We start from the raw sequence: 16,524 nt of genomic DNA, 5'->3' as shown, positions 1-16,524 counted from the left end.
CTCTGCCTCTGCCTCTGCCTCTGCCTCTGCCTCTGCCTCTGCCTCTGCCTCTGCCTCTGCCTCTGCCTCTGCCTCTGCCTCTGCCTTCCAAGGCTAAGATTAAGGACATGTGCTGCTATACCTAGCCCAGGAACTATTTCTTGATATTGTTCTATATACTGAACACTGAAGGAATAGAAACATCAATCAGAAGCTGCCCTTTGATTTCGCATGCAACTCAAACGATAAACAGCACAGCCCTATGAACAGGAAATACAGGGGTTGGGTCAGTGAACTTATTTTAACCACAGATTCCAAATTCCCAGAGATTAACAGATGGACTGACAGTAGCACAGCTTTAAACACACAGGTATGGGTTTTTCAGCACATGCATGAGTAGAACTTCACAGTCATGTTAATTCTCTTGACTTTCCTCATTGCTGCCTAGTCTCTTTGTTTATTCCCCATCTCTTTTTCTTTTTTCTCTATCAGTCTGCGTGGCAGTGTGGAAGAACCACCACATGAGGACAGTCACCAACTACTTCATAGTCAACCTTTCCCTAGCAGATGTGCTTGTGACCATCACCTGCCTTCCAGCTACCCTCGTTGTTGACATCACTGAGACTTGGTTCTTTGGACAGTCCCTCTGTAAGGTCATTCCTTATTTACAGGTAATTCTTTTTTGAGCCCTTGTACATGTTCTGAGCCATTTTACATGTTTTCAATTAAAGACATTGCAGTCTGGTAAAATAGTTAATGAGTTAATAAATAAATAGATAGATATTCAGGAAATAAACAATTTAAGGTTGATAATACTTGAGATTTACTGACTAAATCATGCCTAGATAAAATTGAGGCAACAATGTTGTTATTTACTTCACAGTCCTCATCATAAAAGAAATGATCTGAACAAACTAATGATTAAGACAACCCTAGCTCAAATAATCACGAACATTTGTTTTTAAATTATCAGGAATATCAGATTTTTCTTAATGATTTCTTTTCATCCTGAAAAATTAAGAGGTATGTGGTCAAAGAAGAGCAAGTCTAGACATTGCTTCTGGTTTGGAATGTCTGTTCTGTCGTCTCTAGATGACACACTATTACATAAAATACATTGACTCTTGGCACTTACTTACCCAAAATGGTAATTACAGTAAAATCCACCTCAGATAGCTGTTGTGGCAGATTATTTAGATGATTTACATAAGTCTCTTGGTTCTGTGATTACCTCATCATGATTTTACAAAGCATTGCTTTCAGAGTAAGAATCAGTTACCATGGATGCCTCGGTGATAAACAGTGAGTACAGCCTTTCTGTATCTGTTTGACAAATAAAAATTTATTAAAAACTACTTTTAAAGGAATCATCTTCTAATGTATTTATAAATGTATAGTCTTTGATAAAAAAATATTCCTGATAGTGACCGTAGTAACCCATGCCTAAGAGCTGTGCTGCACTTAGAAAGTAGTCAGTGAAGGAAAGCTCACTGTGTCCCCTTAGGAAGCAGATACAGAAGAAGAGGTGTGTGGTCTCTCTGTATCACCCCACAGTCCCCATCACCCTTTCCAGGTGGTGATCACAATGCTTGCATGAACAGATAATGGGATTCACATGAAAGAAAACTGGAAGCTGGGCGTGGTGGTACACGCCTTTAATCCCAGCATTCGGGAGGCAGATTTCTGAGTTTGAGGCTAGCCTGGTCTACAAAGTGAGTTCCAGGACAGCCAGGGCTATACAGAGAAACCCTGTCTCGAAAAACAAACAAACAAACAAACAAACAAACAAACAAACAACAAAAAAATGAAAGAAAACTAGAAGAGCTCACAAATACCCATTACTAAAAATAATTTAAACTGTTTGGAACCAAAATGTTAGAGTGTTGTTGTTGTTGTTGTTATTGTTGTTGTTGTTTTCAATTCAACAGCTCCTTGATCTCTTATAAAGAGAAGTAATTTTTAAACATCAGAGATCATTTGTAGCAAATGTGATGATGCCATAGAAATGATAAGCTACATACAAACACTATGTATTACAAGGCTTACCTGCTGAAGTCCATCAATGGATTACCAAAAGGACTTTAACAAAAATTTTGAAGAAATATTCAAATGAAGAACAGAGAAGAATCACCTCATAGGGAGAAAACTCAGTAAGAATGTACAGCTGTGGATGAACTCGCATGCAGGAACTAGAAAAAAAATCAAAAGCAGCAGAGAATTCTAACACCGGAGGACCTTCCTGTTCTTACCAGTAAACTGCATTTCTCTCGGTTCCATTCATCATCCAGGAGGAAATGACAGCTCCCTTCGTGTCAGGGTGGTTTCACCTGCTTATGTGCCCAGTTGCCTGACAACCCACATAATACCTGTCTCGTGAACACCATGTTTTGATAAGAAGGGGGTGATGCAATGTAGACTATCACCTTTGCCAGGAGTGTGCATTCTGGCTCTGATAGACTGAAAGCTTGCTGTGGCTTGCACCTTTCAATTCCCTTGGGAGCGCAAATCAAAATACAGGAAATAACATTAACAGCAAGAGATGCTGGTAGCATGGGTAGTGCTTAAAGTCACTGGCATCATTCTTCCATCTAACATAACTTATGAGCAAGTTCTAAATGTCAAGGCACAAAGGGAGAATCTGGCTCCTGGATAAACAGTGTCCAGCTTATCCATCTCCATGAGACAAAACCCAATGTGTGATCATAGTCTGAAAACAAACTGTATCCATTGCCTCACTCATTCACCTCGACCTCTTGTTAGAAGCATGCAAGTGCACCAAGAAAGTCACACACTGGCAAAACCAGTCTCCAACTGTATTTCAGAGGCACAGAGGCGCAGTGACAGTGCTTTCCTTAACTGAAGTAGTTTTTCTCCTAGTTGCCACAGCCTAGCACTAATTGCTTTTATCCCTAATATGTAACTTAAATATTTTGTATGCACGTATATAATGCACTTTCAATGGACCAAAGCTACACAGGAGTATTTGGTTGCATTTGGCTTTTACTAATTTGATTTACATATTGTTTCTCTTTTAAAGCAATATATCTTAGAGTTATGAGTGATATACTATAATACTTTGACAAATTCTTAAATTATTTAAGAATCTTATAAATGTAAAAGTCAACTTAATAATTAAAAGCTGTTTCTTAGATATTTAATAATTTGTAATTCCATATCCAATAACACATATCCTTGGTGAGCAATCATTACATACTTAATTTATTAATACTGACTGGATCAATTGACTCTTTTAAAGTATTTTTTACAAGACAAAATGTTTCAGAAGAGGCCCTTCACAGAAAATGGCAGGAAAAGAACAAAACAAATGAGATGTGGGTGAGTGGCAGTGAACAAGCAGACAGGTTCGACTGTTCACCTCACTTATATCTTACTGCCTCTTCCTGTTCCATTAGGCTCTATCACCCACAGTCATTCCTAATCATGGGTCTTTGAGAACTTTCTGGAACATCTATATGTGGTTTAAAACAAGCCCCCTCAGGCTTTGCCTTTTAAACAGAATACCCAGAATATGTGTGAAGGACCAAGGTACCTAAAGGCAGAAATTCCCAACATCTTTCTCCTGCTGTCTGCATTCACAATATTCACAGTTCATTTCTAGGTTCTAGATTACTTTCTCAAATGTCAGGCTGACGAGAGAGAGAGAGAGAGAGAGAGAGAGAGAGAGAGAGAGAGAGAGAGAAGCAGTAACAAAACAATCATTTACAATCACTCATAATAAGATGCAATTTTATATTTCCCAAGAATATAAGGTGGACGCTAATTACACACTAAATATGTCTTAAGACATCAACAGATATAGAAATTGAAATAAATCACTGGTTGACAAATCCCTCGCAATGGATTCTACTGTCAGGTTCAACAGCTTTCCATATTAGAAATAAACCAGAATAATTCCTCACTCTGTGTACACCAAAGGAAGCAACACACTCAGGTTGCTCCTGGAACTGGATGTCAGTCTTTCAAGTGAGTTTATGTGGATTAACCATTACACTTGATTAGTTGTGAGGTCTACTAGAAATAACATTGGAATTTGAGCCACGTTGCTTCCCTTTTACTCACCAGGGTGATCAGAGCACAGGAATGATCAGAGTACATTGAGAGGCCTCGATGGACATTTGTACTTCTCATTGCTGGAAGAAACAAACATAACTTTGTCCCAGCAGCCACAAAACAGCAGCCCTGCAGAGCTACACTGTTCTCCTACCCACATTGGAAGTGGAATCTGGGGATTAAGATCCATGGCTTCCTAAGCATAAAGAAAAGGAGGTCATAGGGAGTAGGGAATTTGTAAAGAGGAATTTGAAGGCACCTAAACTTCTCAATCATAATCAACTAACATACAATTAACCTACAGAAAATTTAGCCTCTAAGAGTTGAGAAAAATCTATGGATTTAGTTATATTATTTATGAGTAGTCTTTCTTGAAAAGTCTCCAGAAAGTACGATGATAAATAGGGTATCATGATTAACATTGTCATTTTAAAATATAAGGAATGATGATAAATACACAGCACTTGTGTGAAAGCCTTGAGTTAGGCAGTTTGCATCTCAATTAACACCACAATTCCATTTAATCAATGCTTCATTCAGAACAGAATCATGTATTAAAGACAGGTCCATACATTAATTATATGGGAACCAACAGGGTTGACATGTTTATTTCTTTCGATTTCCAAAGTGAAGAATCACCTGTGATGTTGTTATTTACATACAAGTCTATCCTAGGTGGACCTGCCTGTTTTTAGGAGCAAGTTACTAATTCTGTCAGTGAGTAAAGTATAGCACACATACTCACATACACAATTCTCTTTTAATGTGATCTAGGCTTTTATTTGTCCCAGTGCATTGAAAATCAATTGATAAAGTACCCCTTTTTATTTAAAAATATGAAATAAGATACCCATGACTTATCTACAATAACAAAATGTAACCAGCGAAAACTTACATGATAATGTAAAATACCCAATGCCATGTCATTCTGGTTGAGAGAATTTTCAGCTGTAGAAGAAACGCATGTATAATTTCTTTTCCTCAGAGGTTAAACACTACTTACACTGCCAGTACAAAAGATGCAAAGCAAAGTAAAGATGGGAACTATTCAAACATGAAGAACTGAACATTTAGTGTGAGAAAACTGCAAGGTTTCAAAGCACCTACCTCACATCTGAAATGAAACACCAAGTTCCCCCTTGCACGTCTACATTTCTACTTTCATCATTATTCTTCAACATGAAAATTATTTATGTGAATTAATACATGGTGAGGGTTACCCTGAATGCTCCCTTTCTGCTGTAACTACTTTGCTGATGCAGTAAATGTTTTCAAGGTTCCTTTCTGAGACCTAGCAATTCTCTTGAATTGTGGTCCTTTCTTCCCCCTCTAGACTGTGTCAGTGTCTGTGTCTGTTCTTACATTGAGCTGCATTGCCTTGGACCGATGGTACGCCATTTGTCACCCTTTGATGTTCAAGAGCACAGCCAAACGGGCTCGAAACAGCATCGTTGTCATTTGGATCGTCTCCTGCATCATAATGATTCCTCAAGCCATTGTCATGGAGTGCAGCAGCATGCTCCCTGGCCTAGCCAATAAGACCACACTCTTTACAGTATGTGATGAACACTGGGGCGGTAAGTAGGCTTCACCATTGTGCTCACATTGACATTGTACCCAGATGTTGGATTAGCATCACTATGCTAAATTCGTCTTATATACTTTATTAATATCTTTTCAAAAGAGTTCAGCAAGAGGTGGAAATAAAGTTGAAACATAACAAAATTTGCATAAATAATTTAGGTCCTTTGGAGGTGTTTTATGAACAATATTTAATTTTCATTTTTAATTTAATTATTTTTTACAGTGGAAGTGAATCAAGGAGTTTATTCAATGACTCATTTTTAGTTATTTCTTAAAGTTTTAAAACAAACAAGTAGTCAATGAAACAAATGAAATTATAAATTAACAGTTTATTAAAATCATTTTAAAAGTTTTCTCAAAAGGCTAAATACAGAGATTTTTATATAACCCAGTTTTCCTACTCCTGAACATAAACCGGAACAACTCTGTATTTTATTTCAGAGATATCTGTGCACCTACGTTTATTGTTACTTTATTCATAATATTTAATAAGAATAGAATCAACATAGACGTCTATGAAAATGTGGTACATGTCACAATGGAATTTTATCCAACCATGAAAAAAAAATTCATGGGAAATGAGTGGAGATAGAAAATATTACATGAAGTGAACCCAGGCTGAGAAAGACAAATGCTACGTATACTCTCTCATGTGGGTATCTTAGCATTTAATTTTTTAAAATGTGAATTTCTGTGCAAATAAAGCAAGGCAGATACCCGAAAACTAGAAAGGGGCCTGTGAGAGAGGAAGAAAAAAATAAATGTTAAGGAGAAGAGGTAGGAATTGTAATAGAACACACATATGTTAATGATCTGTTTTCAGTTTAAAACTATGTTCTTAGAGCATCACAGTATCACAGAGACACCTGCTCACTGAGTGAGGAATTATATCAATTAGGAATCACCTCTGTATGGTATACATCTGTGCATACCCAGCTGTGATAGTAATATAAACAAGCAGCATTTTCGAGGCATTGTGATTCTTTGCCGCAAAACTTCTAACAATGGGAACACACCCACCCACGCATAGAAGAGACACAGATATGGACAGAGAAAAAAATAACAAAAGGACACCAAACATTTCAGTGTGGCATGTACTAGCTACACATGAGAGGGACAAATTTCTCTCTTTTAGATAATTGCATTACAATGGCTCATACTTATAGAATTTACACATCAGGAAAGAATGATTGTGAAATATACATGCAGCCACATTTATTAGTAAGATGAATCAAGCCAGGTGACTTGGGAGGCTCAGATAGATGGATTCTAAATCCTAAGCCAGACTGGGCTGCACATTGATACTCAGTCTTAAGAGAGAAAGAAAAAAAAATCAAAACAACCAAAACAAATCAAAATAAACTATAATAAATAAAATTTTACAGTTTGAATTTCCTGTTACTCAAGATATAGAGTATCTTTTCAATGAGTTTTACTCTTCTTTCCTAACATTGTGATACTTTGGGTTTTTTATCTTCAATTTCTTAATAAAATATCCCTTTAATATTACAGACAAAAATAAACCGAATGAAAAGTTCCTAAATACTTTCCCATGTCCATGTCCCATTTATTTAATGCTCAAATAACAGCTAGAGCATCAGGGTGTGCCAGGCACTTTGCCTAATAGAGCAGATTCTCCAGTAAGGCTAAAAGACAAACAAACCACTGTGTGATTAATGGACTTATGTACCATAGTACGGAAATAACGCCTTCAGTCCTGGCCATCTGGACAAATGTTTACAAAGATGCTGCTAATATTCCAGCGAGCATTAAAGATGAATATCAATTCTGAGAACTGGGAGCGGGGCATGGGTATCCCAGGGAAGGAAAAGATGTGTTGCCAGAAGAAACCCCACTCACTGGGTGTAGTCGAACCGCGACTGCCAGTCAACGTAGGTACTTTGAATGGGGGATCTGGAAATTAAGGGACAGAGATGAGAGAAGAATGGAGCGAAGACAAAAGTTTTGATCAAGGCTCAACTTTATTGCAAAGCATCAGGCTTATAAAGGCAAACACCGTAAGTCCAACCCCTAGACATGACTGATGACGTAAATTACCTTATGCTGGCATAGGTTTCCCTTTCTCAGCACAGGTCTCTCTTATCAGGCCAAAAGCAGAACTCTGAACAAAAATCAGCAAAAATAGCTGATGCATCAACTTCTGCTATGCTGGTCAGGGCAGAACCTCCACAACTGGGCCTCACATCTTAAGGAAGAAGGAGACAAGGGAGAAAGCATAGCTTGTGGGGCACAGGCAGCCTGAGAAAATGACTTTGGTAGAGCTGAAGTGTGTTACTTGATTTCTTTACCATAAGTTATAGCTGAAAAGCATCCTACAACCCATACCCTGACCCTTCTATCTTAATCCATGACTAAAATGAGCCCTACAGAGATTACACCATGTGTTCAAATTAGAAAGCAGTGTGTACCTGTCAATTACAAGAGTACTATTGAAAGGAGGGTGTTCCTTGAGATAATGAAAACGTCAGCTAGAGAAAACAATTAGTACTCTTTAAATGCCAGGAAAGTTTTTTTGGCAATGGATTTAATTTATATGTTCGTGGATATATATATACATATATATGTATATATATAAACTATAGCCCCCACACATAATCAAACATCATTAACCTGAAAGACTCCAAAAGGAGCCCCTAGCTCAGGCCTCAGGACAATAGCGGACACCCAAGAACTCACGACAGACCGAGCTTGTTGAAAACCACATGAGGCTTTATTTGGAGAAAGCCAGAGCTCTGGGGACGACTCATATCCCACGCAAGGGTAGAGGAGTCGACCTCGAGGGGAAAGAGGTCCCACTTTTTATAGGCCCTCAGTGGGGGAAGGAGAAGGGGGAGAGTAGGGGATTTCCAGATCTAAACAATGTCTATTCTCAAGAGATGGGTATGGGAGGGGTACAAGGAAAGAGTCTAATGAAGGTGCAGCAATGGGCACACACCTGGTCAGAACATTGGCAGACACACAGGTTCAAGGAGTGGCCAGAGCATTGTGCACCTCTATTTTTCTAAATCAGTGAAGCTAGTTCTGCTAACACTGACGTCTATCTTGCCAATTTCAGGGCTTCTGTGTCCTTTTACATTCTGCCAGGATCTTTCATTGGGCCTCCATTCTGCCAGGATCTTTCAAACCCCATTAATGAAAAAATTACCAAGCTACAGAATCCTAACCATAAATGTAATTAAGTAGAATATTGTGTTGTTTGTATCACATAAGTACACATAACATTTTAAAATCACAAATAAAATGTAAATACACAAAATTTATATCTATTTCTAGTATTTTATTATCTGGTTTTTATACAAATATTCAAAAATCATTGATAAAACTATTTGAAAGTAATTTGGTAGTAGGCCACAGTTACTCAAAATGATTATTAGGGCCAAACTAAATTGATATTGAATTGAGGTGATAATCCATGAAATAATCAAACAATAAAAACCATTAATTTATTTTTCACCTATTCAGTTTCAAATTACTAGTAATTTATTGATCTCAAGAAGAATGCAAAATAATTTAAAATAGTTTCTGATCATTTAATCATTAGCAATCTCATATATTAACATTCTTAAATAGAATACTCCTGTTCATGAAACTATTTAAAGTTCCATGCCCAAATTGAATGTTAAAGATCAGCATAGGAATTATAACTCTCTTAGTTTGCTTTCTATTGCTGTGATAGACACAATGACCAGAAGCAACTTGTGAGAGGAAAAGTTTATTGCATCTTAGAGCTTGTCAATCATCAAAGGAAGTCAGAGCAAGAAATTAAGGCAGTTCCTGAAAGCAGGAACTGAAGTACAAACCATGCCTTCATGCTTCTTGCCGGCTTGATACCCGTGGCTTGTTCAGTTGCTTTCTTATACAACCCAGGGCCATTTGCCCAGGAATGGCCCTGCCCACAGTGGGCTGGACTCTCCGACATCAGTCATTAACAAAATTGCCCACAGACTTGCCTACAGGCCAATGTGGTGAAGGCATTTTCTCAATTGAGATTCCTTCTTCCCAAATGACTCTAGCTTATGTTAAATTGGCAAAAGCAAAACAAAACAAAACAAAACATAATTCAAAATACCACACACCATAGAAAAACACATAGTTTATAATGCTACTTCTCTATGATGTCATTTAGCACAACTTAAAACATTGGCTGTAAACTACAGTATCTTCTACTTGAGATTAATTTATTATCTGTGATTCTTAGTTTTTAATCTATCCCCTAAATTTAACAAAAATATGGTTATGAAAATAAACAGTATTGCTTTAATTGTCAAATGATAGCATATAGGAATTTTCACTGGTCTCTTGTCTATCAAATCACTTTGGGAAGTCATGCAAATACCCATTATAAATGGTACCAGATGACTGGGAATTTTCTAAATGTCAGTGTTGTGAAGGATGAGTGGCCATGCATGGATCAATGTTTTCCAAATCATTGTATTCTTCATGTTCACGTTTTGTAATAACAAAAAGACAGATAACTCCAACAGAAAATAAAATAAGACAAGGTATATGTGTGTCTAAGCTGCTCTTTTTAGTATACAATGTGGGTGTGTCCTACTGACTTCATTGCTGTTGGACTTCACTGTTATCTATGTTTATTGTTTCATCTGTCACCTTTCCCATATTTATAAAGCTTACAATTTCCAGAATTTTGTTCATACTTTCTTAGCTAGCAAATGAATATTAATTCCTTAAATAAACTTTATTTAAAGAAAGTTACTCATTTTTAACATTCAATTCATCTGATTATGCCTTCATCAAGTGATTTATGAGTATAAATATCTACCAAATATTATTTAAGATATTACAATTTTATCTGAGAGGGGATCTCATTGTAGCCCAAGGTAGTCTTTGAACTCATTTTGTAGCACAGGCTATCTTAAAACTCTTTTTGTAACCCAGGCTGTCCTAGAACTTACTTTTAATCCCAGGCTGTCCTCAGCCCCAAGATTCAGCAAATATATTATTAGTGCCTAGGCCCCATGAATGCTAGGATTTCAGAATAATCCACAGAGCCAGACAATATTGTAGATTGACAATACATCTTCTTTTGGATCTAACAAAATGTACTTTGATGGTCTGACAAAAGAAAAATAGAGTGAACCTACCTTCCTTATGATCAGAGTAATTATGGCTGTTGTCTCATTATGAGGGTTAGAAAATGTGTGTGTGTGTGTGTGTGTGTGTGTGCACACTCGCGTATGCACATGCACACACATCAATTAACAGTTGTAAGATATTCATTAGAGGGATAATGGTAAAGCTACAAATACTTAGGTAAGTTTAAAAAACTCATTAAATTTAAAAATTGTCAATTTGAATATTGGCAAGTTACATTTAACATACTTGTCCCTGGCAAGTGTAGGACAGAAAAGAATGTTTGTAGGTTTTGTATAATTAGGTATATATACTGGTGGACAATGTGCCTTAACTCTTCTGAAGAATATTATTCTTTAATCTCTGATTTCAAAAACATCATAATATCCATATTTGTTTCTGATTTCTTGATTTGAGATAGTAATAGATAAGAAGATAGATGATGATAACTAGATAGAGATAGATAGATAGATAGATAGATAGATAGATAGATAGATAGATAGAAATACAAAATATATGGTTCTGTAGATTCATACAGACAAGAACTTATTTAGATATTGCCTTCCATCAGTTGAATAAAGATACTAGTTGTTGTTGTTGTTGCTGTTGCTGCTGCTGTTGATGATGTTGATGATGTTGATGATGCTGTTGCTGCTGCTGCTGCTGTTGATGATGTTGATGATGTTGATGATGCTGTTGCTGTTGCTGTTGATGATGTTGATGTAGTTGAGACAAGTACTCACGTTAGCCCAGCCTGGCTCTAAACTTGCCATGCAGACAGGGATGATCTTAAACTTCTGATCTTCCTGTCTCTACTCCCGAACTCTGAGATTAGAGATGTGTACCACCACACACGACTTTGTGCAATGCTAGAAATCAAACTCAAGTCACGATAAGCCAGTGTTCTATTGACTGAGCAACATCTGCTGCCTAAGACGCAGATTTATAGTCATCAGTCTGCAAAATGCCACTTTCTAACTCAGGCAGTGCTTAAGCAAAGCAAGTTTTATGTAACTTTCATTGTAAGTTTCATAAATATATATTAAAGATAGTGATTACTATCAAATGAAATATTCAAGGATATTTTAACACATGGAACTTGAATTTTAAGTAGTATATTTGAATTTGCAACTAGTTCTCAATCTGAGAATGAAAAGCAGATTTTAGGACATTTCATTTCCCTAATTATCGATTACAACCTCTCCAGTAATACACTCATTCTAGCCTGGAATATAATTTTGTTTGATAAACCTCTCTGCATAAGTGTTCGTCATAATATATACTTACTAGCCAGTTATTAATTTTTCCACTTTTTCAAAATTACCAAAAGTCTCCTTCCTTCCATCCATCCATTCAAAATTCCATCTTGCTATGTCAGTAATGGTATCTGCTACTGTAGAGGGGAAAATGTTAGCAATCAAATCTACTTTCCCCCATCTGTTCAGTTTAGTCTGAGATAGGTATTAGAGCTTCAGTGTGCATAAGCTTCAAAGGTCTGTGTGTGTGTGTGTGTATGTGTGTGTGCATTTGTGTGTGTGCATTTGTGTGCATGTGTGTAGTGCATGTGACATGTGATACTTTCTTTAAGACAAAAGATCAAAGCCACCATGGTCCCTGGGAATTGCTGAGGTGACCTTCTAGTTGCTTTGAAATTGGTCCAGCAAATGCTGTTCAAGCTGCTGCACTTCCACTGGGAATAATCTCTGCTATTATTCCAGCACTTGATTCTATCACTCTTTATAATGACCTGTTTTACAAGATAAACTTGAAAGGAAATTAGAAATGAATGAAATGGATGAGTGTCTGTCTCCTGACCCAGAAAGGATCTAAAAATGACACCTCAAAATCATCTCTTACACCACCCAGCAGCCTATGAACCAGGCTGTTCCATCTACAGAATACAGTACAGAAAAAGCATGAGAAATGACATAATTTCAGAATGAAGAATACAAAAAATAATAGACTCAAAAATATTAGATTCATCAATTCCAGATAAGAAGATATATGCTCTACTGCTGGGAAGAAACACTGTGACAAAGGTAGTTTTTATGAAAGAAAACATCTCATTGGGACCTTACTTACAGTTTCAAAAGTTTAATCCACTATCACTATGATGGGGAACATGGCCACATGCAGGCAGGCATGGTGCTGGAAAGTAGCTGAGAGCTATATTCATAGGCAGAAAGAGAGCCTGAGCCTAGCATGGGATTTTCAAACTTCAAAACTCCCCATCCAGAAACACATTTCCTCAGACAAGACTGTTTTACATAATCCTTCTAATCCTTTCAAATAGTATCATCCCCTGATGAGTATGTATTCAAATATAATTAGCCTATGAGGCTCATTCTTATTTAAATAATCACCTCATCAATGCCAGGACTGATGTCAAGATAAAATATGTCATTTTAGAAAGAAACAAAATGAAAAAAAAAAAGCAAAAGTGAAGTGAAATCTTTGCTTTGCTTTGCTTTGCTTTGTTAACATTCAGAATTATAACTAATTGCTGATTTATCATTTCTAGAAATCCTTATTATAGGAGAAATATTAAATACTGTTAGGCTTAATTATATTAACTAATTGATTAACTTATTTAATAAGTGCTAATATTGTGATAGATATATTTGTGTTTAGGATTAATGAAAAATAAGAAAATCACGATAATCCTAGAGGTAATTATTACTAATAGGTGAGATGGATATAAAAAATGGATAAAAAAATTAACTATAAAATTCCTAAAGTTCTCAATTTCATTACAAATATAAGTATGAATGTTACACATGTGGGTATATTGACAATGCATCAACAAAACAAATATTGATTGTATTTATTTTTCCAACGTTTTTCACATTTATATTTAAGAGCCCAACTGGTCCCATCACTTGAGAAACTTATATTTTAATGAGAATAATGAACTGTATTTACATTTAGCTCTTATTTAAACAAGGATTTAGTCTTTTAATTTTTTAATGGAAGATTTTACTGTTTGACTCTCATCTCAGGTGAAGTTTACCCAAAGATGTACCATATCTGCTTCTTTCTGGTGACATACATGGCACCTCTGTGTCTTATGGTATTGGCTTATCTCCAAATATTCCGTAAACTCTGGTGCCGACAGGTAAGTAATATCCAATAATTTTGTTTGACTCTTCTTTAGAACGTATATAATTTTTGTAAAATTCATTGAATTAGTATAACACATCTAACACAGCATTATTTGTTCTAAAACAACGAGACTCTGGATATGAAAACATCCCTTGACTGTTCTACTGATATTTAGCAAATGACATAAATTCTACCTTAAGAAGTCTCCACTTCTGATAAGCTCTTAACCTCAATAATTAGCTGAGCTTTATTTGGTCTGGACGTCACATTTAAAGGTTTTGTCTGCATGTGTATCTGCACACTACATGGACATGTTACACTCAGAAGCCAGAAGAAGGAAACAAACACCCTGAAGGGAGATACAGAGAGTTGAGAGCAACCGTGTGGATTCTGAGAACCAAACCTGGGTCCTCGAGAAAAACAGCTGCCAGCCCAGTGCTTTTAACTGCTAAGCCATCTCTCCAGACCCTGGAAGTAAACTTATTAATTTGCTTTTCATTATAAGTAACAAAAATTAATTTCAATTCCCAGGGACTTTAAATACAAATGGTTGTACTTTAAATGGAAATTTTTGTAACACATTTAACATATGAGCTACATCTTTAATGTCAATGTTCTCATTTTCTGTAGATTTAAAGAAGATAATTTAAATTTGTTTTTCTGCTCCCCAACTACCCATCCCTTTTTATCTCCTCTATATCCAGTTGAGTTAAGAAATTTTTTGAAAGATTTTAAATTCTAATAAATTCTAAATTAGAAAATGGTAACAGCCACGAGATTTCATTCCCTCCAGTGATTCATTTGTCCTATAGTAATATTTTTTTACATACCACCTATAAACTAAACCACCAGGTCATGTGAACAGTAATTTCAGGCTGTAGAAGAGTGATAATCAGGTACATGGTGAAAACAACTTTTTGTTTGTTTTTTTGTTTTTCAAGACAGGGTTTCTCTGTGTAGCCCTGGCTGTCCTGGAACTCACTTTGTAGACCAGGCTGGCCTCAAACTCAGAAATCCGCCTGCCTCTGCCTCCTGAGTGTTGGGATTAAAGGCGTGTGCCACCACCGCCCTGCACAACTTTTTAATATAAGTTCAGGATTCGAGAGCTGAGTGATGTGGGTCTTTAGCTCAGGATGGGAACTTTTAAGTTGAATATTGATAACTTGAAAAAAATCAGCAAACGTGGAGAGTTGTAAATATGCCAAGTGTATATATCTCACATTGTTTAGTAAATTATATAATGCAATAAGGATGCATTTTTTCTTACTTCTCTATAACTTCGGCCAGTATAGTGATGTATTTGTTCTTAAGTTTGTGGACTAACAGGTTGTTGGCCTCTTTGGTCTAAAATTTTTATTGAGAAAGAACTTACAGAGACCATCTTACTTCATTAAGAGCAATTTCATTTGTTTTCTTTTTAAAGAAATATTTCTATTATATGTGGAATTTCATATATTTATCCAATATCCAATGTATTTTAATCCTATTTACCTATGATTCTTCTCCCTAACGCCTCCCAGATCTTTGATCTTGCAAAGTCATATCATCTTTTTATTTTTATTTTTTATAATCAACCAAGTCAATTCTCTGCTTCTCATACACTCATGGACTTGAGGACATCACTGAAGCATAGTTGACCCACCAAGAGACACACACACTTAAAGAAAATTCATTTCTCCCAACCTCTACCTCTACTGACCACTCACCAACTTTCTAACCTTTCAGATAGACCCCGGGCCCCTCCTACCTGCATAATGGAAGGTTGATTGTCTTGATCTTGTGCATGTTTCATGTAGGCCACTGTAGCTGTAAAGGTAGGAGACATACACTAACCTTTGGTTGCAGAGACATAGGAATAGAGTGTTTAAGGTCATACACCATAAGTTTCCTCTTCTAGAAATACCATACCTGAGATCATAAACCTTGGCAAGACTCCAGGGCTGGGCAGCTCAGAGACTCCAGGATAAATCAATGATGATCATTTTGCTAAAATTTCTCCTTAAATTCTAATTAGAAAGTGGTTGGCTATCCACATAACATTCATGCCACTATTGCACTCATGGGTGTATCTTGAAATGCCCGTCCTTAGTGTAGCTCAGAAGGTCATAGACGATTTAGGGCTGGTGATGACTTTCCTCCCCCAGTACCTGCGTAGCATCTTCTGATACTATGAAAACTAGCTAACAGAAAGGAACCATCTCTGTCAACATCACCTTTATTTCTCCATATCAAAGTGCAAAATGTTGTCACTGACAGCGTCTTACCATTAAAATCTGTCAGAAATAAAAGCAAAGCAATAGCAATTGCTTTGGGTATTCTATGAGACTCCTCTGATCAATAATTAAATACGTGGCAATAGGCTTTTTATTTTGCAACTTACAGCTTCTGGGAGGATTATCCCTGTGTAACTCCAATTAAAACATTAAGCTCTTATATGAATGTATCTGTATCTATATCCATACACGGGCATATAATTTACTATTTTATAAGCATATATATAAAACTAAAATGTCCTATTTTGTTTTTGAGGATGAGTCTTCATTTTTTATTTTATTCAACTCTTGATATTCAAACTGTCTTTTTTTAAATTAGGTATTTTCCTCATTTATATTTCCAATGCTATCCCAAAAGTCCCCAATACACTCCCCCCAACTCCCCTACCCACCCACTCCC

General features: G+C 36.4%; 1 protein-coding gene across 2 annotated transcripts in view; it reads left to right on the top strand.

Moving 5' to 3' along the window:
• Positions 1 to 16,524, top strand: part of Hcrtr2 (hypocretin receptor 2) — a 98,051-nt gene that overhangs the window by 59,628 nt on the left and 21,899 nt on the right. For both annotated transcript variants that reach the window (XM_021172745.2, XM_029481767.1), the window contains exons 2-4: positions 472 to 650; positions 5,384 to 5,627; positions 13,749 to 13,864. In XM_021172745.2, the coding sequence (XP_021028404.1) occupies positions 472 to 650; positions 5,384 to 5,627; positions 13,749 to 13,864 (539 nt within the window). The remainder of the gene's footprint in view (positions 1 to 471; positions 651 to 5,383; positions 5,628 to 13,748; positions 13,865 to 16,524) is intronic.

The sequence above is a fragment of the Mus caroli genome, chromosome 9 (assembly GCF_900094665.2).
Source record: "Mus caroli chromosome 9, CAROLI_EIJ_v1.1, whole genome shotgun sequence".
Lineage (NCBI taxonomy): Eukaryota > Metazoa > Chordata > Mammalia > Rodentia > Muridae > Mus > Mus caroli.
The sequence above is the reverse complement of the archived record's forward strand: the minus strand, read 5'-3'. Positions and strand labels throughout refer to the sequence as shown.